Source organism: Etheostoma cragini, chromosome 21, assembly GCF_013103735.1.
Source record: "Etheostoma cragini isolate CJK2018 chromosome 21, CSU_Ecrag_1.0, whole genome shotgun sequence".
NCBI classification, from domain to species: domain Eukaryota; kingdom Metazoa; phylum Chordata; class Actinopteri; order Perciformes; family Percidae; genus Etheostoma; species Etheostoma cragini.
In genome coordinates, this window is record NC_048427.1 from 12,182,000 (window position 1) to 12,203,463 (window position 21,464).

At 40.8% G+C, this 21,464-nt stretch overlaps 3 protein-coding genes across 9 annotated transcripts in view; all 3 read right to left on the minus strand.

Moving 5' to 3' along the window:
* Positions 1-269: 269 nt before the first annotated feature.
* On the minus strand, positions 270-8,463 carry LOC117937144 (circularly permutated Ras protein 1-like). 3 transcript variants are annotated; one of them, XM_034860862.1, is made up of 20 exons: positions 8,206-8,463; positions 6,807-7,037; positions 6,075-6,314; positions 5,833-5,971; positions 5,663-5,739; positions 5,497-5,570; positions 5,061-5,237; positions 4,928-4,969; positions 4,627-4,716; positions 4,252-4,403; positions 4,055-4,136; positions 3,694-3,824; positions 3,401-3,485; positions 3,177-3,283; positions 2,953-3,065; positions 2,354-2,471; positions 1,690-1,830; positions 668-764; positions 547-573; positions 270-447 (listed from the first exon to the last, which is right to left on the minus strand). In XM_034860862.1, the coding sequence occupies exons 1-20, from the start codon at positions 8,288-8,290 to the stop codon at positions 325-327; spliced, it is 2,331 nt and encodes a 776-aa protein (XP_034716753.1). In that variant the 5' UTR covers positions 8,291-8,463; the 3' UTR covers positions 270-324. The 3 variants fall into 3 exon arrangements, with proteins under 3 accessions (XP_034716753.1, XP_034716754.1, XP_034716752.1); XM_034860863.1 differs by having other exon boundaries at positions 2,354-2,465; positions 5,833-5,977; XM_034860861.1 differs by having other exon boundaries at positions 5,833-5,977; positions 8,206-8,462.
* Positions 8,464-9,359: 896 nt separating this feature from the next.
* Positions 9,360-16,826, minus strand: LOC117937127 (protein kinase C and casein kinase II substrate protein 3-like). Of its 2 annotated transcripts, XM_034860840.1 has the most exons (11): positions 16,582-16,794; positions 16,252-16,452; positions 14,997-15,067; positions 14,690-14,846; positions 14,216-14,451; positions 12,737-12,892; positions 12,214-12,389; positions 12,002-12,122; positions 11,789-11,856; positions 11,581-11,660; positions 9,360-10,211 (listed from the first exon to the last, which is right to left on the minus strand). In XM_034860840.1, the coding sequence occupies exons 3-11, from the start codon at positions 15,051-15,053 to the stop codon at positions 10,099-10,101; spliced, it is 1,164 nt and encodes a 387-aa protein (XP_034716731.1). In that variant the 5' UTR covers positions 15,054-15,067; positions 16,252-16,452; positions 16,582-16,794; the 3' UTR covers positions 9,360-10,098. The 2 variants fall into 2 exon arrangements, with proteins under 2 accessions (XP_034716731.1, XP_034716732.1); XM_034860841.1 differs by lacking the exon at positions 16,252-16,452 and having other exon boundaries at positions 16,582-16,826.
* Positions 16,827-18,141: 1,315 nt separating this feature from the next.
* Positions 18,142-21,464, minus strand: part of LOC117936830 (SH3 and multiple ankyrin repeat domains protein 1-like) — a 38,839-nt gene continuing 35,516 nt past the window's right edge. For 2 of the 4 annotated variants that reach the window (XM_034860243.1, XM_034860241.1), the window contains 2 exons: positions 20,561-21,451; positions 18,142-20,275 (listed from right to left, as the gene is read on the minus strand). In XM_034860243.1, the coding sequence (XP_034716134.1) occupies positions 20,224-20,275; positions 20,561-21,451 (943 nt within the window). In that variant the 3' untranslated portion in view covers positions 18,142-20,223. Of the gene's footprint in view, positions 21,452-21,464 lie in introns of all 4 variants that reach the window. The other 2 variants (XM_034860240.1, XM_034860242.1) reach the window with 2 other exon arrangements.

Sequence of the window (21,464 nt, forward strand, 5' to 3'; positions counted from 1 at the left end):
TTTCCTCTCACAAAAGGATCCAGGTGTAAGCTGCATGATGGTGTTTCTGAGTCAGGTTTTTCCTGTTTATGTCAGTGCAAAAACATAAACTGGACACTGTCAGATACACACCAATGTATATTGCCCTTAACAGTTTTGATGTAAGACTGAAAGGAATCAATTACTCTGAGAAATGATTTTCTGTACAATACAGATGACCATGTTTTATGTTGATATACTGGAAAACATTATTTACATTGTGAAATATGTGGGGATATCCTGCTACATAATCAAAGTCAAACAGCAGTGTTTATTTATCTTTGTCATTCATGACTAGAATTGCTTCTAGCGAGATAAAAGGTGCAGGCTGACAGTTGGCTGGAATTTATGTTTATTCTTCAGTGAGATGGACTTCCTGTTGCTGTGCTTCATGGTGTAGAGCAGTGCTGCACCAGCGTCTGTTAGAGACTAAAGGGAACAGAATGAAGCAAGAATGACAAAAAAAGTTAAGCAAAGCAGGCAAAATATATATATTTTATATCCAATATAAGACATGATTTAATTTAACTGTGAGTCTGAAAAGACAGATTTTCTCTGAAAAAAACAACACAAAATAGTTAAGTGTATATCTGGTCATTCTAACCAATGTGAGACACTGACCTGATAACAAAATACTGTAAAAACTTACACTTGTGAAGATTTGTATGTTGTTGTCATATATAGGCTCCATGGTTTTAACCCATTCTTGGTATGTTCGATGGTCCTCTGAACTTTGATTTTGCCTTCTGCAAACAGACAGGCTCACAATGTAGTACAGTATCTGTAGCCTAACAAATACTCTGCATGTAATAAATGCATGCATAAAGACACACACTGTCATTTTACTGGCATTATCAAGTAGATGATAAGGAACAAAAAAAAGCTTTGACTTACAAAAACATTTCACCAATTTGAGATAAAATACTGATTCATAAATTCATCAGATTAATCACATATACAGGACCAGTCTGGTACTGTATTTGAACATTTTAATGTCAACAAAAGAGCCACACAGTTTATCTGATTTTCCTTTAACTAACGTTTTAGAGTTTCTGTAATCCAATGGAGTCATAATTGTCATCTAAATTACATTTTCATTGCAAAGCGTTCTTAAACTCCTTTTTAACTTCAGGTGCATAATTACTGGACTTGTCATTTTACCTGTCTTTTGTCTTTTATGTATTTAGTATACAAGAATTCACTTTAATTAAATCTATCTGTCAGACTTCAACATTAAAGAGCCCCTATTATGCTCCTTTCCATACTTTGATTTTACTATGGCGTAAATCCACACGTCATAACGAGGTAATGTCACTCTATGTAGTCCAAACAGACTTGATATGCATGCTAAAAAGCAAGTACGCATCTTGATAACACGCCAATAACGTCATACAAATTGGTGTGTCATACATATGTCATTTCATGAGATCAGTCTGGATTTTCAAACACTCTGTCTGAGCTCTTGGACCACCTTCCCAAAAAGCCCGGTCTGTTCTGATTGGTCAGCTGGCCCACTCTGTCTGTTGTTGAGGAATTTCGCACGTAAATGTGGGTGAGCTGTTTTCAGGCAGTCGAGAAAAAGTGCTGTCTGTAGGATATAAAGCTCTCATTCTACATGTTGCCCACACGGAACTGTCAGTCAAAGTTCCCTCCATCCCTCCTGTTACTCACATCGCTCTCTCGATCAGCTTCATCTGCAGCTCTGCCTCCCTCCTGGCGTCGAGGAAGCGGCCTCTGACAGCCAGAGCGGCGCTGGCCTGTGACGAGTTGAGCTGAATGATTGCCAGAGAGAGAGAGGACAGGGCCGCCAAGCTGAGAAGTAGGGTCACACATTTTTATCATAAGAGTGCTTCTCAACATTTATAGCTTCAGCCTTGCTATTATAGTACAGTGCAAACACACACACTTTGTAACCACTCAGACTATACATTGCATGACCTTCATTCAGTATATCGAACAAGCAGACTGAGATGAGAGGTTAATTTACTGTGTAACTAAATGTTTAGAATGGATGAGAAATGCAATTTACATGGTGCAATAATTTCTGCATGATGAAAATGCTCCTGTATCTCAGCAACAGCTCGACTCCTTGGATTTTCAAAACCGCCTTGCCTAAAGCTTCACTGAGATTGGTATAAAATAATACATCTATCGTTGTTCTCAGGATTAAAAAGGCCTTGCTGATTAAAGATGTCAGAAGATAAAGAATTGTGTAAGCTTTCAGGCCATAAGCATGCAAACAGCTCAGTAGTGTGTATGTGTGTGTGTGTAAGGTAAGGTAATCTTAAAAACAAAAGTGAGAGAAACACTGTAATTATGGAAACATCATTATCACCTGTTATCAGTAACTTCTCGTTCAGTGGTGATCACTCTAAGCATCCTGTGTCCATTCCTGTGTCTGTACCTGATCTGCAGCTGGATGGCCACACTGCTACCAGAGGCCGGCACAGACACTGAAGAGAAGCACAGAAAGAACAAATATAAATCAAAAGGATTTCAGGTTTAGTAAAAAAAAAAAAAAAAAACTACTGTTTTTGGAGCACATAGAAAATGCATGTTGCTTTTTTGTCCATACTACATACGGTGGCACAGCCTGAATTGGTTTATAGATGTACAGTGAAAATCAGCAAATATAAGTGCTGCAGTGGTCGAATGAGTCAAACAGCAGTCTGGCCTGTAAGAGCACAACTTAGCTGATGCAACATCTGCGACATCAGTGTGCTACTATGCTCACAAAAAAATGAACACATGGGAATTCATCTGGTGGCTCACACGTCCTTAAGGAACATCCTGAGACCCATCCAGGGGTTTCAAGGATCAAGGCGTTGGCTGCTAGATAGGTGAGCTGGCCAGACATGGATGCAGTTTTAGAGTCTGCAGTGAGGCATTCCAAATGTCTGTGAATTGTGACATACTGTACCCATTTTCTCTCACCTTCTGCCTCCTGTTCATTGACTCCAAACTGGAAGGTGATCTCTGTATCTAGGTCCACGTTCCCAACCTCTTTGTTCCCTTTGTGTCCTGCCTCCCTCTCTCCTTTCATACGTCTGGACCAAAAAAAACATCAATCCAGTGAAGTGCATTCATGTGCCAACTAGGCCACTCAATGAAAAATTTAAGAATGTCAGTATTCAAGGTTTATACAGCGCATCTTTTACAGTGATTGGGGCAGCAGTAATGTAACAACGCAATGGGTGGCTATGGTCCTGTTCTCAATGATCTGTTCAAACTCTTGGTGCAACCTATTGGGGCTTGCTATCACCACCTGGGGGACAAAACACACACAGATAACCAGATCCGATGAGTGCTATGCATTATAAAAACTACTGGTAATCAATATAAAAATCTGATAAATGTTGAAACACATCACAACACATCTTACTGTCCCTCCGGTGCGATCAGCGAGTCTCCCCAGCTCATCCAGCCTGCAGTCTGTTCCTTCTATGGACAGCACAGACACTGTAACACTAATGATAGAAGGAGATCTCAGTATGAACTTCATTACAGCACAACACCAGACCAGCCTAGACATCTTATTAGTACTCATATCAGCATTAGGACTCCTCTTATAGTTATTTTTGATGGTGGTGCAACAGTGCTTTAAGTATGTAAATGCATTTAAATAGTCTGTTTAACAGTTCCATTCTTGACATTGATGAGGAGATGTGTACCAACCCCTGATTGGCAGCATATTCCCCCAGCTCCTGGTAGTAGATGGCGGATGAGAGTAGGGTGCGAGCATCAATATCCTCTTCCTCTAGATTCCCCAAATCTGTGTTGGCCTTTCCATCTGTACAGATAATCACCTTCGAGATCAGCAAAAAATTCCAGGTCAGGATTGTATTTTTTATTTTTTTTTAGAAAATAGAGAAAAGAGAAATTGACATATGGTTGCTTTTAGAATTTTTTTCTACAAGCTTTGCTAAATCTGTGCAGTGCTGTGAAATGATTATTTACTTTATGCCACATGTATAATGTACTACATGGGCTAAAATGTATGCATATGGTATAGTTGTCTTAATAAGACCTAACCTACCTTGGACCCCGGCTGTCTGGAGGCTATTGCAATCGTCAGGAGAGCAGCTGGGCCAAGAGCTGTGGTCCCACCTTCAGTTAATCTTTTAAAAAGAGAATAATCAAAACGCACATCTATTATTTGAGGATAAAGTTACTTCTTTGTAATTCAAGACAAAAAAAATGTATGTACTCAAATTACTTTTTTTTTTTTCTTACCCCAGGACTTGTCTCTGTAAGTAGTCCTTGGTCTGTGAGAGTGGAGGTGGAGTGGGGAAACTGGCTGCAGCCTCTTTCAGAAAGTCCCTGTCAGTTAACTCGGAACCGCTTAGAGAATGTGACGTGAAATGCTCATTTCCATGCATTGTCACCTGGTAACAAAAACATTAGGAGATGAAGGAAAGCAGCAGTAAAGTACTTGTCATTTTTGCGCTCACTCACATTTCTATATGAGAAAATGATAAGCTAGGGAGAAAAATCCAATGTAAGTTAGACACAAACTTAAGAAAAGGAAATCAGTAACAGAATTAGAAAAGAAAATGTCTATATACATATATTGTAAACATTAAATGAACTTTTTTTCAATGTGTGTACCTGATAGTTGAAGGTGATGAGTCCCACTCGCTTGTCAGGTTGTTGTTCACTTAGTCTCTGAACACACTGCAGCACGGCTTCCTGGACGAACTGGTAGGAAGACAAGGATTTCTTATCACCAACAACATCTTGATGTCATCTTTGGCCATCTGCTATTTATAAGTCAATTTATGATGTGTTGCGTTACTTAGAAAGTTTGCCCTTTTTTAAATGCACTCTAACTCGACCTACAGCATGTTTAGATTCACATAGTGTTCACTTATCAGTCTTACAAAGTTAAAAATGAGGAAAGAAAACTCACTTCAAGACGAGATCTGTGGACAACCTGCTCTCCCTCTGACCTCTTAAAACAGCAGAGATTGATCATTTGAAACACCGCAGGTTGTATTTGTGAAAGCCAGTAAACAAATCAGCGTCAGGTTGTGTGCTTTTACCTGAGAGGTTGTGCTCATAGAGCCTGAGATGTCGATGCAGAAGAGCAACAGAGCGTCAGCAGCACACTGGGGCTTTTCATTAGGAAAGAGCAGAAAGAGGTCATCCTGGTGACGACACTGTGGTATACTGGGAGTGCTGGTCGGCCCCCAGGGCTGACAGAAGTAACAGTCCTCAACCTGCAGTTCATCATAAGAAGAGAACATACTGAGAAACATTACCAACACAAACTGAGTCCCCTCTGCAGCCTGTATCAATCAATCCAAACCCAGTTATCCATTGTTCTATTATGTTATGAACAAGAATGCTTACACTTGTCATTCTCTGTATTTTCCCAGTAGTGATTACACAGAGATATACTGTCATCATTCCCATTTTAAATCAATCCCTCTTAATTGTGATGCTATTACTACTTAGAATAAAGATGGAATGGAATACCACATTGACATAGCAAGACTCCAGCACAGAGCCACACTGTGAGCAGGGGGTGGGTTCTCCTTGAATGGTCTGCACTGGAAATTCAAAAACATCATGGTCATCATAAGCCAACAAGACTAGATGGGCAATAATTAAGGTTTTATGGTTGTGGTAAATGTTTACTGACTTTCCTCTGAGAGTAATTTTCCTAAACTGACAAGGAGCACATTAGGATTCCCAGGCAGAGGCCCCTGATCTGCTGAGTAGGGAGCAGCAAGAGCATTAAACACAAGCACTGGTGGTGTAAAAACATTTGTGATAAGAAGTTGTTCTTTTGACAGAGAGCGTTGGCAATTACCTTGACTAGAAGATGGGGTAAGTAACGTGTTTGACGGTAATTGGTTTGATGATGAGCTAGGTAAGATGGGCGATGGCAACAGCACCAGGTACTCTGGCATTGACTTCAGGAATTGAGGTCTCGGAGGAAGAGGTGGGACTGACGGTTGAAAGCAGAAAAAGATAAGGATGAGCTGTATGTGCTTTAATACTGTCAAATAAAAAAATGTATACTAATAGAGAAAAAAAAGTTGTGTGTTTACCTGATGTCCAGGCCGACACACTGCTAGTGTCAGCTGGCAGCTTCACCTCGCACCCCGTGCCTTCTGTTATGTTGTACGAGTAGTTTGGGTCCCAGGGATGGGCATTTAAATCACACTCATCTTTCGGGAGGTCATAGGTACATGTCTGACTGTTGGTGTTGGAGGAACGGAATGGCTGGCTGTATGTTTCAGGATGGGACTGGCTGCGTGTTTCAGGTCTCATGTGTGGTGGAAGAAGAGCTGGCAGATAGCGGCACGGTGTTAAAGGAATAATTTACCCAAAATAAAATAAACTGTCACTCATTCAATTGGCTTCAGAGCAATGGAATTCCTACATAAGAGCAGTGGACAACCAAACCCAGTGATTTACCACCTGCAGCTCCATCTCCATCTATGAATCCAACTATAGGCTTAAAAGGCTAGTTTGCCCCTATTGTAAAAAAACAACAACAACATATTTTCTCTCACTTAGGATGTGCCAATCCAATTTGTTGGACTGTTTCTGTAAATGAGAGCCAAACTTTCCTGATAAAATACAGGCTTCTTTATTTCATTTGTTTAAAATACTAACTTAAATAACTAAAAGAGCAGTGGCTAACCTTTCTGTGTTTGGTAGGCCTCAGTGGAGTGTGTCTCAGAGAATATCACTAATAAATCTAACGTGTTTGGGTAAACACTACTACAGTGCAGAAACTAAAACTATTCAGCCATTTACTGCCACATTCACAGTACCTGTTTTTCGAGGAGGTGTCTGCTGAGGAGTTATACTGCTGGAAGTAGCCGCTTCCGGTTTCGTGACAGTGGGCTTCACAGCCTTCTTCACCTCATTGCTTTTTTCCAACTGTTCAATAACCTTGGAGAGAAATTGGACGGATTTCGGTGATTTGGCGTCTGCAGAGTTTGTCGAAGGAGGAAGAGGGGGAGCACAGCTAGGACGGATCCGGTTAACAGGAGGGAGAAGTGCTGAAAAGCATAGAGATAAAAAATAAATATGCAGTGGCTGTTAATTTGAGAAGAGCGTCTTGCAAGAGAAATGCGAGCGCTGACAAAACAACTGGTGCAGCGGCAACCTTTGTGCTGTGAAGGAAATGTGACTCAGGTGGCAGATGGCTTTTACAGAGAAAAGCAAAGTATCTGAAAGAAATGTGTCCTTTCAGATAAACAGGAGAGGTTGTGTGTGTCACTGATTGCATAATACATAATGGTCCTTAGACAACCAGTCACACAGAAAGCTGTGATGAAAGGCAAAATCCACCTTCAGTATTTATAAATTAGCAGTTATTTTGTAATTAATAAGAATGAACTTTTTTTAATCTTTCTCTCTTATTCTTCAGTTCATGACTGAATCTATATTTTCCAAAAAAGGCTTTTTGCCACCCTGCAGAGAATGGAGTGACGTGTTGGTGATAGTGTCTGTACAGTGAAAGCTTTGTGTCTCTTTGGTTGATTCCTTCAAACTGGTGAGTAAACAGTGAAGCTATTTAAATCTGAGACTGACTGTCACGGCAGCTGCCTCTGTTGTTTTTCACTTCCCATTCCCACTTCCCCAGTCCCTGCATTTCTCTGAAGCTTTGCAGTCATTGTCGTTCTCCACCTGTCCACCAGATACCCTCGGAGTCTGACATCCAAATCCTTCTGCTCACCTGTCCCCCCCCCACCCCCACCCCCCAATCAACCTGTTTACCCATCCCGTAGCATCAACCGGTGTCCCAGCATACCAGCCCCTTTCCCAAAGTCTATCAGCCTGCGTACTGCCCTTTCTCTCCAGCCTCTTTTCCCAGAACCTGAATCTCCACCTGCCTGCACCTTTTTCCCGCCCCATTAATGTTGCCATGTAAACACTTCTGTTTGGACATGATACATTTCCCTGTAAGTTGTCATCAGTAATTTTCTTTTCCTTGTTGCCTTGTACACACCCCACAATAAAATCCCCTGATGTTTAAAATTCGGTCACGTGGGAAACTCTATTGCAGATGCATAAAAAACAATCGGTGTCTGGCTAGTGATCTGTGGAAGAGTGAAAACTAAAGAGGAAAGTGGACCCAGAAAATAAAGTTAATTTTTAAAAATAGTATTTGTGTTTTAAATTTGGATTTTTCTCTGATGTCTGGAAGTGTTTAAAATAAATCACCTGAGCGTTTAATGACGTTGGCTCCTGAGGCGTCTTTCTGACTCACTGACGGCGGCACATACACAAATCCACAAGCAAATTCCATAATGACTCCACCTGCCTGTGAGAGTGAGGACCCAATAACACATTACACAAGATACATTACGGTTCTTACCACATGATCAAACATAATTGCAGTCCAATCTAAAGTAATTGCAGTGGCCTAGGCTACAATGTTGTTCTTGGAAGCATGTGACATTCAGTTCCTGATGTTGACACGCTTTTAAGAAACGCTACAGTAAAACAATATGAAAATATATATATATACATAATGCTGAATCCACACAAACCATGCCAACATGTAAACCTTTTGAACCTGCGACATAAACAGACCACATCCTCTCAAAATAAGCAAGACGTAGCCTACTTACGTGTGTCCTTCAAGTGCTGTCAGTCGCCTTCTTCACAGCCATAAACGTGAAACCTTCCCAGGTCTCACATTTGTTTCAACTAACTGTGTGACGTATTGTTTTTTCAACATTTGCGACATCTTGTCCAGCAGGTTTTTCTCCTAAAGAGTCGGGGCTGATACCGTTGCGGCATTTATTGCGTATTGCCTAACTCAAGTTAAACATTTCGTCAACGTAAATAAAAATGGACGGAAGGCTATGTACTGAGAAACAGGACAATAAAAAGTCGAAGGTCAAGATGATTCATATACCTTTCAAAGTAAAAGAATACCCTGGCCTACACACACTATCCTGACATGTTCTTTCACTTTGGCTACACAGATCTTGCTTGTGAAATATCATTTAATGATAATATAAAATAATTGTATTTGTTTTATCAAATACCAAGACTTCTGTTTAAATGACCTTATTGCAAAATAAACAAACAATAAACAAACAAAAAACATCATGTACAATTGAAATATTTAAAATGTATTTCAAAATGGCGGCACGTATTCACACACATATTTTTGCTTTTAGTTTTTTGTTATTTTGACTTTTGTGTTTAAAATATAAACTTAAACCTTAAAATATGAAAAAGAGTCTACAGCCATGAGACAGGCTAGACTTCACCATTTTTGCCACAAGCATGCTAACATGCAAACTAACTTTAACCTGCTGGTGGACGTGAAGTCGTTGGATCACTGGAGTCTTTGGGGTTCATCCTCGGTTCACCATGCATGACTGGCCAAAGTTTCATAGCAATGAATTTGATAATTGTTGAGATATTTCAGTCAGGACCAAAGTGGTGGACCAACCAACTGACCAACATAATCATCCATAGACCCAGCTGGCATGGCAACAAAACATCAACATAATGGTTTGGGGCAAAACAAATACATATTTCGAAAATCCGTTCCCACAGTCAAAGTAACTTCTATGTGCTTCTATATAATGCGTATTAAGTAAACATTGACCTTGTGTGCTCCCATTGTTGTAAACCTGTGCCTGGGTAAACCTCATGTAACAGCTTTCCTCATTACAGTGACCTAAGGACATAATGGAAGTAAATAAATATCCTTTTTTGCTCTTTTTTGTTTTGTTTTAACGTGCACACATGCATGCAAACAAACAAACAGATGCAATTACGCATATACAAACAAAGCTCCTGCACAAACAGTAAATTTAGTCTTAGTCTAGATTAGTTAATTCATTTTGCGTAATTAGCCTACTCAAACCAAAGTAGGTTAGAATATTAAGGTCAACAAATTTCATATTCATAAAACACTTGGGAACAGAATATATCTGACATTAACTCAGAATCTGTGACAACGTGTAACAATAATAATAATACTTATAATAATATTAATAATAATAATTAGTGTTTTTAGTTTTTTTGGAAGATTTGAAAACTGACTTTCTGTGAGAAATAAGTTTAGGACATTGTATGTTAGACAGGGGAAAGTCACTCTGTAATTTCAACATAATTTGCTGGGTAGAAGCCCTCCTTCCCTCCGCTCAGGACTCCTCGACACCAGCCCTGGTCGTCCTCCTCCTCCACCTTCAGGAAGACTTCACCTGTTAACACGGAAAAAAAGGTCTGTTCATCAGCACAAAATACAACTTGTTTTAATGAAGAGTAAGTTGTGTGTCATGAGAGAGTACAACACAGAGTGCATCAGTAAGTTTACTTCATTTACAAGCAACCAATCTTATGGGAGTTTTCGAACTCACCACTTTACTTATTATTTGACACTTTGACTCTTCTGTAGTTTAACTAAAGTAGCACAATGGACATTAAAGCCATTGCAAAAATACCATAAAATCTTGTTCCTTTTACACCCCCACAGAGTCTTCTAAAATTAAAAGTCTCTGCAATTTCCCATCTTTTTTATTTTTGTAAAAGTTAAGAATTGTACATTTTAAGTGAATTTAAAAAATATCTTTTTTTTGTTGGCCTTGATTGACTGTGATGGTTGCTGTTTGCTAAGCTCGCCTAAATCCTGACCCAGTTGCCCAGAAATCTGGCTACAAAATTTACAGAAGCCTTGCAAATGGTTCTTTCATGTTTTGTACTATTTGTTAAAATTGCAGTGCTTTATCGACCAGAATAAGAAGAGATAAATGCAATTGGAAAATATCTCTCTTTAAAAGGGTAACTACTGTTTTTTTCAACCTAAGTTTTCGTGTCTAAGTGCCTGATGCAAACAAACAATCTTTGATAGTATAAAGCGAGATTGCCATGTTGAAAAAAAATATGTTGACTCTGGACACGCTAAAAGAATTGCTTTTTTTAAATGGATTTTGGTGGGTTTAACGTTAGCAACTTCAGAGCTACATCTGGTTAAACAGAAAGGTCTCAAAGAGGTTTTAAAGGTGTATCTCTAAATGGATCCTTTCCATAATGTTGTCAGACAGAATATTAATCTGAACCTTTCAGTGGCAAAACAAGTACTTTTGTTAAGATAAATGCAAGCTGGAAAGTTGCCCTATTAACCAACATTGTAGCTTGTTTCTCCGTTGCCGACTGCAGCGATCTTAGTAGTGGACTAGTGTCAAAGATTGTTGTTCCCATCAGTCACTTACACACAAAAACCTAGGAAAATCGGGTGCAGGTTGAAAAAGGTGGTACTTACCCTTTAAGCAAGTTTAGTCTTTGCAGGATGTGAATGATGTTTTAGCCACAAAAACTTTAGAGCTGTTTAATTGTACAATCTGTACTTAGCTAGATATATGAATTGAACATATTTTTTCACACTTTCAGCTCCCTGTAATTTTACAGGGATGGGATGCATTTCTTGTCTTCCCACTCAGATTTATACTGATACAAAGGTTGTAAAAATGTATAAAACTCTTATCTATTGTATCTATTCTATCTTTCAAACATTGAGAACAACACTTCTGTCTAGATCATTTGATTGTCCTCACATCACACTTCATGTGTCACCTGCTTTAAAGGACAGCTCATCGCCCTCCTCTCCCACGTAGTCGTACAAAGCTCGCACCTTCACACCCCCAATCATCACACTAACAAGGGAAGATGTGCATGTTTGAACAGTCAGAAAAAACATAAATATGTGATTTGGAATAAAAATGCACGTTGTTCCTTATATGAAAAAAATAGTTGATCATCATAGATTCACTGGAAAACTTACGGTTGGCCCTCTTTTCTTTTCTGGTCTCTCTTTTTTCTGTTTAGTTTTTTTACTGGTGGGACCCATTCCTGATAAAAAGAATTCATTGAAGTTTGTGTTCAAACATATTAACACTTTGGTCAAGTTAAACAGCTACAACACATCAACAATCCCACAAAAAGGTATGGTTCCTGTGAGTTTGAGACAGTGTGTGAGTTTAACTTTGTAACATACTTCAATCTTTGGCCAGTCGGTGGGCATGCCAGGACCATGGTTGTTCTTCCACCATTTAATATCATCTTGCTCACTGATGGACATCAGCGTGTTGTAGAGCTCACTGTAGACCACCTTCACACTGACAAGAGGACACAGTAAATACACAGAAACACTTGCTCTGCATTAACCCCTAACACACTGTACTCACACCCGGTCTGATGGCTGCCCACCTCTCATTGTTGGTGATGTCAAGATGTCTGTGGATGGAGAGGAAAGTCTGCTTCAGAAAGCTGATCCTCTTCCTCTCCTCCTCCTGTGACAGTTCAAAAATGGCTTCCATCTCCTCCATGTAGCGAGGTGTGTAGGATGTCACGTCCTCCAGAATTTTCTCGTAGCGGTCTCTACTCTGCAGGCAAAAGGAAAAAAGCAAAAGTTGCTCTGTGAGGACTCAGAACGTTAACTGTGTTTCTTTAATGGAGGACAATCTAAAATCTATAAATCATCTGGTGCTTTATGCCGTTCCCATGCTGGGTTCCATAAACACTGAGCAGTGTAACAATAACACATCTCCATACAAGGGAAATACTTGGAACAGAAGTTTAAGGCTGGGGCTCTTACTCGGCATCACAAGATCACGGCATGCAGCAGGCAAACTAAATTTTCCTGGTACGCAACATGTTTAACTGTGTGGCATGAATCAGGGGTTGTGAATTTAAATGTAACCGTGTGTAGTGTGTCAACATCCCTCCTCACCTTTTCTTTCTCCTCTGTGATCTTCTCTCTGGCTTCCGTGATTTTCTGCTTTTTCTCTGGACTCATCTCAGTGTTTCCATTTGCTTGCTTCTCTTTGTCGAGAGCTGTTTGCTCCCTCTGACAGCACTTGTGATATGCAACTCGGGCCTTCTCTAGCTGTTGAATACACAATTGCACACATTTGCATGTTGTTAATTTAAAGGAAAAGTTTGACATTTTGGAAATTTGCTTATTAGCTTAAAGTTAAATATGAAGCTCTGGCTAGGAGATGGTTAGCTTAGCTTAACACAAAGACTGGAAACAGCTAGCCTGGCTCTGTATAAAGTAAAAAAAAAAAAAAAAGATAGCATCTGCCAACCAGCACCTCTCAACTCAGTAATCAAAATGTGATACAAATGTCTTATTTGTTTGTTTGTTCATTTGTTGGATATTCATACAGAAGTCCTGACGACTCATTTAAAGGCACAGTTTTATAGTTTACTATTTTCATACGTTCACAGTATTTAGCACCTCAACCTGCTTTATAAACAAAGCAAAAATACACTGAAATTCAATTTTTTTACAATATGGGACAGTTAAAGTTGTAAAGATAGAAAGGTGTATGCATAACTTGCATACATCGTTTGCAACTAAACGAATAATTGGATATTTTGGGAAATACATTTAATACAGTTTGTTAGCTCAGCTTTACAGGGGCCTTATGTGGTGGACTATTTGTTGGACTTCTTGAAGTCAAGAAATGTTCCGGCACCAAACACCCAAACCACAATGTGTCGATTTACACTTTTGCGTTTGTCTGTATTAACCAAACAAGATAAAACGTGTTAATTAGTAAGCTTCAGAGGTTCTGGTAGGGCAGAGCAGTGACCGAAAAAGGGCAGAATCGGACTAGCTGTTTTTGCTAAGTGTAGCTAATTGTCTCCTGGCTATAGCTTCATATTAAGGCTCTGACACACCAACCCGACGGCCGACCTTCAGTAGAAAAGGCAGTCTACTCCAGTCAGACTCTCCAACGTGTCAAGTTTACAACTGAGCATAATAGTGGCTCTTTCTGGATACAATCTTGTATTTCACGAAGATAGTTCCCCAAAACGTGTTTCTCAAAACATTTAAAGAGAGAAATCGGCCATGCAGTTGCTGAATCTGTCTTTATTTCAGATCAACAAAGGTAATTTTAAAGGATTTTTGTCAGATTTTAGGAGACTCTAGTCAGGTTTATCCCGCTCGTCAATTCTGGGTTAGCACGCCACCAATCACATTGGTCACTGAGTCCGACTGCCCGCCTTCCCATTCAACATGTCAGGTCGGCCAACATAAAGGTCGATGGACCCTCCAACAGACAACGGCATGGAAGACACCGAACAGACTTGAGTCACTGACCTCGCCAGACTGTCTGGCGGCCGATTATCGGGTTGGTGCGTCAGGGCCTTTAATCGTAAAAGAGAGTGGTATAAATGACAAGCATGTGCAGACACACACCTTCATCGTCTTTTTGGACCAGGGTTTCTGTGCACGAGAAAAACTGGTGTTGTTGTCGTGACTCTCCCTGAACCCACAGAAAAGTTTCTTCGGAAATGTCTCTTTCTGCCAGGTCTTCACCCGGGTCCTTTCCTCCACCATGAGCGACTGGGAGATAGAAGAGTGGAGGGCTGACAAACGCTCGGTGGAGGTGAAGAAACATTGCCACGCTCTCATGAGGGAGCCGTAAAGTGGCCCTGGGCAAGGAGAAAAAAAGACAGACTGAGGAATGAAATAACAGAGCACAGCAGTGAGTCATGGAACCAATAGAGAAATAATGACCCTCATTTGTAAAGATTCAAGCACAGATGCAGCCATTTAATAAGAATCAAGAGGTAATTTTAACTTGATGAAAGCTGAGATGTTAAAAAAAAAGGCCTGGGAATTCATGTTCTCAGTTTTTAGGCTCCCCATAATGCAGCTTCCCATACTTACGAGAGTCCACTATAGTCTTCCACTTGCTGCTCCACTGGCTGAGCTGCTGGGCATATTGTTTTTCTACTTTTGCTCTCTCCATGAAGCAGGCCACAATGTCGTTGCAGGCCTGGAAGGACTTTTCAGTTCGGTGCACTGTACGCACATAATTTCCCGGCTGGGAGGATGAAAGGTGATGATGATATGTTACAATCACAGGCCTGCAGAACTCAAGTTGTCCATTCATAAACACACTTAGTACTGTTTTGGATCAACTAGCTATGCCTAGGATTGTAGTACTTAGATTGGTCATGAATATAGTCCTCACCATCCAGAAGCTCTGTTTCTTTGCATCCTGAGCTGGCTCGTTGGGAAGGCTCGCCATTTTTGGGAACGTGTCTGTATCAGAAAGCAAGAGATAGCTGTTTGTGTTGTACGAGAGAGTTGCTCGACTGGTTGGGATGCAAAACGAGCAAGGAAAGAGAGCTTACATTGGCTGACAGGTGACATTGATTATCATGTAACAGGTTGGACGTCCACAGAATGTAACGTGCATAAAGCAGGGTGACTTCCTCATGAACTGAGCAGTTCCCCCAAGTCTGATTGGGAATAATTGGCGGCTGAGACCTTGCAGTGTGTGTATGTGTGTGTACGTGTGTTGCTGAGCTTATTGCCATAACAACTTTGACAAATCTGACGAGGTGATATTTACACTGTACAGTGCTTGGATACATCCAAGAAGCCCCCTGCGTAAGGGGAGGAGGAGGGTGGGGGGGTTCATGCAGTGGCAGACTGGAATCCACAGGGGTGGGATCTGCCGGTAGGAATAGAACAGCTGCTCCGGCATTCTTCCTGTTGCCTTCCCAAAATAAACAGCAGGGAAAGGTCATCTTTCCCTTCACTCTGACTAATACAAGGCCCATTAGAACCAACTGTCTCCAACTCTGCCATTCGATTTGGAGATCATGACCACATGTGCAAGATTTTTTGTTCTGGCCGACAAACAAGAATGCAGGATTTAAAAGGAATAACGCGCCCAGATGACAGATATTTTTGCACAGCATGTAAAACAAAGCACAAGTGGCACATACATTGGAGGGAGATTGGAAAAAACAAGGGAGATGCATGCACCAACACGCAAGAGATGCAGTCACATTCGGGCCTATTTCTATCTTGGTAACATGTTGCCACATTGCTGGCTGAGAAAGTGACTAACCACACCTCATCACAAGACTGAGCATGACAAAGAGTCAGGCTCATCTAGGACTTTCTTTCCCTCAACTTGCCGGTGTTAATGCGTATATTGTCATGCTATTTAATCATATTCTTTTCATTGTGAGCTCCTGCAAGTGAAAACATGGTGGGGAGTTTATGAAGTCTCAACTTAGATTTCACTTCGTTGACTTTCTCTGATTCTGTTCTTGCTCATGCAGAGGAAAGGAAGATGTTTGAAACTCAACAGATCATCCTCTCATTTGATCACATAGAAACATTCATATCAAATCAATGCTAAAAAAACTCCATCCAGAAGTAAAAAAGAACCAAAAAGTGGCAACAAAGCAGTCTTGCCTGGGAGCACTTACATTTCTCTCTGAATCACCAGTGATTACTCAAGTGACCACTTGTTACTGTAGTTCAAGGGCTGCTGAGGATTTTCTCTCCATTTCTCTGTCCGTCTCCCCCTTTCCGTGTGTGCCTCTCCTCCTCTAACACATGCTTCTCTCCCTCTCTCACTGACCCAATTTTGCCTTGGCACTTAAAGTTACACACACACACACGTTGATCTGAAAGTGGGCGTGAGACACAGAGACAATGCAAGCAAAAAACAAAATTAAACAAAAAGAGCGTTTGCATGGTAATCACTCTGCTCATAATTGGCTTCAGGACAAACAAAGAGGGAGGAAGAAACTTACCTTTCTTGCTTTCCTCCCCCGTCAGCTGTGGTATTCTAGTACACAGTCATGAACTCTTCTTGCTCTGTTCCCTACTTTAACCCCATGTTTGCTTTTTTTTAACTCCCTGGCTTTACTCCCTGTCAGGCTGTTCAGCTCTTTGACTAGCACCCTTTCACTTTCTCTCAACAAAAACAGCTGGAAGAATCCCCCTCCTTCTTTCTCTCCTTGCCCGTCCCTCCGTTTCTCTCAATATGGTGCTAATGAGATGCTGAACCTTCATTTTGAAGTTCGCTGGTCACAGAAACGTGTCAGTGTGGCACAGAGTCATGTGAGCTTATTAGAGAGTGTGTGTGACAGCAGGGGGAGTGTGGGTGTCCCGTGAACTGCCACATTAGCCCTGTGCCCCTTTGTGACCTGCCTTTCTCCCTGTGGTCAGGCCTAGAAAAAGAGCACGTCAAAGAGAGAACAGTATGCAGCGTGTTCAGCCTGTTTACTTATTGTCTGGTTTTTGCTCTTTTGGATACTTTGCCAAGTTAACAGAGGACACCAGAGTTACAGTTCACTTACTGCTGTCTATATCTGGTTTATGTATCTCAGTTGTTTTGCAATAAAGGCAACCAGGATAAGTGGTCATGTAGGCTCTATGATGGCAGACATTGGAACAAGTTGCCTTTACATGTTAAAATTAAATAAATGGCCAATTGGTTTGTTTGACGTCTCTAGGACCGCAATCAAAATAAGAAGTGGACATCAGTGTGTCATCCAAGATGGTTTGTAGTAACAGCATGTTATTAAAAATCTTCCCTCCAACAATGTCAACTAACCTTGCACATGGCTTGGACTGATGCTGTAATCTATCTATATGTTTATCAAATCACCATACAGTTACATATTATTGAACTATCTACTTACTACTACTATTTCATTTATGCAGATTCTTGTGTACAGCTTATCCTTGCATTTTTTTTTTACAGATTTAAAACAAATGTTTTTCCTAGAAAAGAGCAGTGCCCCTCTTTACCCTCCACAGACCATGCTGTAAACAGCCTTAATTGAAATACAGATGGGTGACGAATGAAAGGAAAACCTGATTGAGTGGAAAAATATAATTAAAGCGGTTGCTTGATGATATGCTGTGGCCTGTGCAGCCAACAGATCTCAACCCATTTGATCACAGATTTTGGACCCTGTTAGACAGCGGACTACGCTCTCCACCACCACCATCAAAACACTAAATGAAGGAACATCATGTTAGCGAACAATCTCACATTTGTCTCATTCAAGTTGTTCTCTATTGATTTTCATGCTTTACAGGTGTCTGTTTGCTGCATGATTGCAGCCACTGCTTGCTTTGAATTAAGCCATCTCATCTTCTCCTTCCCTGTGAGGTCTACTCTTTCTATTAGCACACCGATCCTGATGTGAATATAATCCTGGACCTGAAAACAATGTTGTGTTCAACCACCGCAGGGCTGAGACAAGCTGCTGCCAAATGACTCAATTCAAACACAGCACTTCAAATTGGATCATTATGTGAATCTTTCAAAGGTGGGAATCCAAGGAGTAATGACAATCACGACAGGGCCACAGTTTATTTTAGCATTTATTTCAACACCTTAGTTGCACCTCTATCATATTGTTTGTCAGTATATACTTTTATTTTATTTAAGCAAAACTTTATATATATTTATATATATATATATTGTTTTTATATATATATATATATACCTTTTATCTCTGCATACTTATGCGCCTACTGTGTGTAGTCATATTCATTATGCATTTCACTAGACCTAAAATACTCTTTTAAATCATAGTATGTAATGCTTTCTACACTACTGCTCACTCCTTTCACTTCTCAGAACAGTCCATCATGAGATAGCATTGAGGCAACTCAGCATGAGTAAACAGAGTCATAAATTTAAACTCACATAGAGAGAAAAAACATTAACTAACGTGTGTCAGCTTCACTGGGGTCACCACAAGGCGAGCAGTATAGAAAGCATTTACAGGAAACCCAAAATGAAACATAAACAAAACAAAGCTTCATAGATTTAGTCCACACTATTTGGAAGACGGAGATTCTTAAAAACGTTTACATACTTAATATTATCTTTATTATACTATGTGTTTATGTTATCATTGTCATCATCATTACATATGGATATATTAATGATGTGTTTTTGCCTTACAGTTAAATTCACTGCAGGGAAATGGCTAAACTGTTAGTTTAAAAAATCCAGGGCATTCTTGTTCATCTCTAAGCAACATATACAGTATTTACTTTATCACTCTGAAAACCCCTTTTGAAAAGTGGGTCGGAGGTTTTCTTTTTGTGGATTATGTGTGGAACAGGGAAACATCGGGATTGTCAACTAGTGAGTAAAAACAAAACCATTTTTTTTGACCATTATAAATATGTTTTGGAAAAGGCATTAGAAAGAGAGAGGTGTAGGTCAGGAAATGCATTTGGCCACCGACGCAGGCTGACGAACAAACACAAAATCAGACACACAGACTCACAAAGGCTAAAGGTTGAGGAAGTCAGGCAGACAGAGAAGCAGTAAAAAGCCCTTTTTGATCACTGCACCTGCTGTGTGAGAGAGAGAGCGGTCAACATTATGGCATCAAAGAGGACGGATCCGTTTTGACCTGTGCTATGGCTATAAAAGCCAGTAAAGTCTAAGAAAAGATGCTTTGCAGTTTGAAATTATGTGCAAACCCTTCTCGGTTCCTCTCATGTATTTCCTCTCCTTTCTATAGAACAATCAGGAAAATAATAAAAGGCTATTTCACAACAATATCTTCTCAATACTGATACATCCTCATTATGCACAACTTCAATTGAACAGTTATAAATACCCTGACCAGTTAGAAATCAATGATTGCGATCAGCACTTCATACAAAACATATTGTTCTATTAATAGTGAATCCCGTTTAACATGTAAGATTATTTAATGCTCGCAAAGTACATACATACAAAGCTTATTGGGGCATCCTTTGGGGGGATATGGCAAGTGTATATGTAAAAAAGAATTCTATTGTTGTCTACCCTTTTTATCTATCAACATTTACAAACAAAACCCTTTCTCTCATATTCGGACTTTGGCTCCTGTACTTTGCCGTCTGATACTCTGCTTAAAGCTACAAAACTGATGTTAGAATGTGACAGTTTTCTTTTTAATCAGGGTTACCCTTTAAGCAGCAACTTTTCAATTTTTCTTTGAACTCAAACTGTTTTCTCAGTGCTGCTAAGCAGCAGATGGTGTGAGAATCCATCTGCCAGTGTGTGTGAGAATAGGAGTGTGTGTATGTATGTGTTTGTCTTTTACAGCACAAATAGTGTGTTAATTAAATGTCTGTCCATCAAAAGTTTTAAAGTATATTTTCTGTTGAAAAGCATCCTTTTCATTATATTCTTAACGTTCTCATACCCTTTGTTGAACAAAAGTCATCCCGCAAATGTCAACAGTACGCTGTAAATGTGTAGCAAATCTGCAAGAAAACACATTCCCCCCCACACACCCAGCCCTTAGTCTTAGCTGAACACAACCTATTGATGTCCACTTTTCGTCCCGTGCACATAACTCTGTTATTGTCCATCTTTGTCAATTTGTTTCTCTCCCTTTCTCTCATCTTTGAATCACCCCATGACTCTCTCAGTCTGTGTCTCGGGGAGAAGTAGTGACATGCAAAGGAGAGGAGAGCCGCCTGGGGAGAGAAGGAGGGCAAATCAAAGAATAAGAATGGGTGGAAATGAGATAAAGACAGAACAACTAAATAGGGTTGATAATACAGGTTATTAAAGAGAAAAGGATGAGAGAAGATGAGATAACCATATAACAAAATGATGCAAATATTATGAAGAAACAGGATGGCCAAGCTAACTTGCATGGAAGGAATGAGACACTGACTTTCCTTCACCATCCGGTGATTCCTTTTTGACCTTTGACCCGTTGCCTCTACGTGTCCCCGAGTCTATTAGTCCTCTCTCACCTGTCAGTGAGTTTCTTCAGTGCCCTCTCGATGTTCATTCGGTGTCCTACACGTGTCACTCCCAGGTCCAAGAAATCATCCTTGGTGAGCGAAGGCAGATGCGATCCATCTATCTCATTGTCTATAAAACGCTCTCTGTGTTCACCCAGGTTTAGGTAAGCCAGCCAGTCGGCCACGTCGTACTTGGTCCAGAAGGGCAGGGGCTTGACGGCAAAGGGTTTGGCTGGCGGAGGAGGAGTGAGATGGGGAAAGTTGAGGCAGGATGGGCTGGGGGGCAAGTGCATGGGGGAGGAGGCTCCAGAGAGAAAATGGGTGGGTGAGAGAGAGCGTGAGACAAGTAGGGGGTTTGTACTTGCAGATGGAGAGAATAGTGGAGGAGTTGAAGTCTTGTAGGGATCTCCTAGAGGATGGCCAGGCGAAGGAGGAGTGAGGGGTCCGGGGAAGTCAAAGGGGTTGTTGTAGATGGGTGTACTGGGAAGGATGGGGAGAGAGGAAGGCCTGGGAGGGCTGGGGTTTGGCTGTTCAGTGCTATAGATAAGAGGACTGGGAGCCCGCCGCCGTGACACCGAAGACCGCATCTCTTTAGTGGGACTGCACTGAAAATCAAAAGTCTGCCTTCGCATCTTGGACCGATGCTTCGGTGACGTCGGGTATGGGCAGTAAGTCGGGGAAACGGGAGGGTGTGAATGAACTGGGGAGGTAGAAATCTGTGGAGATGGGGAGCGGGTCCAGTTGCGCTGAATTGGGACTTGAGGGGAAGGGGAGACAGACGGGGTGGCCGTCAGATTTGGTGTCAGGATCTGACGATGCTGTGGAGAGGAGGTGGGTAATGGCGAGATGGAATGGCCAGAAGGGGGGCTGTGAAACACATCAGTATAATCTGCCGAATACCTGAGAGACACAC

Bases quoted from the DNA above. Each gene is read 5' to 3' on its own strand.
- LOC117937144 (XM_034860861.1), bottom strand. From the start codon at position 8,290: ATGGAATTTGCTTGTGGATTTGTGTATGTGCCGCCGTCAGTGAGTCAG. The intron at 3,486-3,693 runs GTTGGTACACAT...TTCTATCATTAG, and splicing joins GAATATGCTGCCAATCAGGG to TGTTACAGTGTCTGTGCTGT. The intron at 1,831-2,353 runs GTGATAATGATG...CCTACTTCTCAG, and splicing joins CGAGAAGTTACTGATAACAG to CTTGGCGGCCCTGTCCTCTC.
- LOC117937127 (XM_034860841.1), bottom strand. From the start codon at position 15,053: ATGGCGAGCCTTCCCAACGAGCCAGCTCAGGATGCAAAGAAACAGAGC. The intron at 14,452-14,689 runs GTAAGTATGGGA...CTCCTTGCCCAG, and splicing joins GAAGACTATAGTGGACTCTC to GGCCACTTTACGGCTCCCTC. The intron at 12,893-14,215 runs GTGTGTGTCTGC...TGTATTCAACAG, and splicing joins GGTCCAAAAAGACGATGAAG to CTAGAGAAGGCCCGAGTTGC.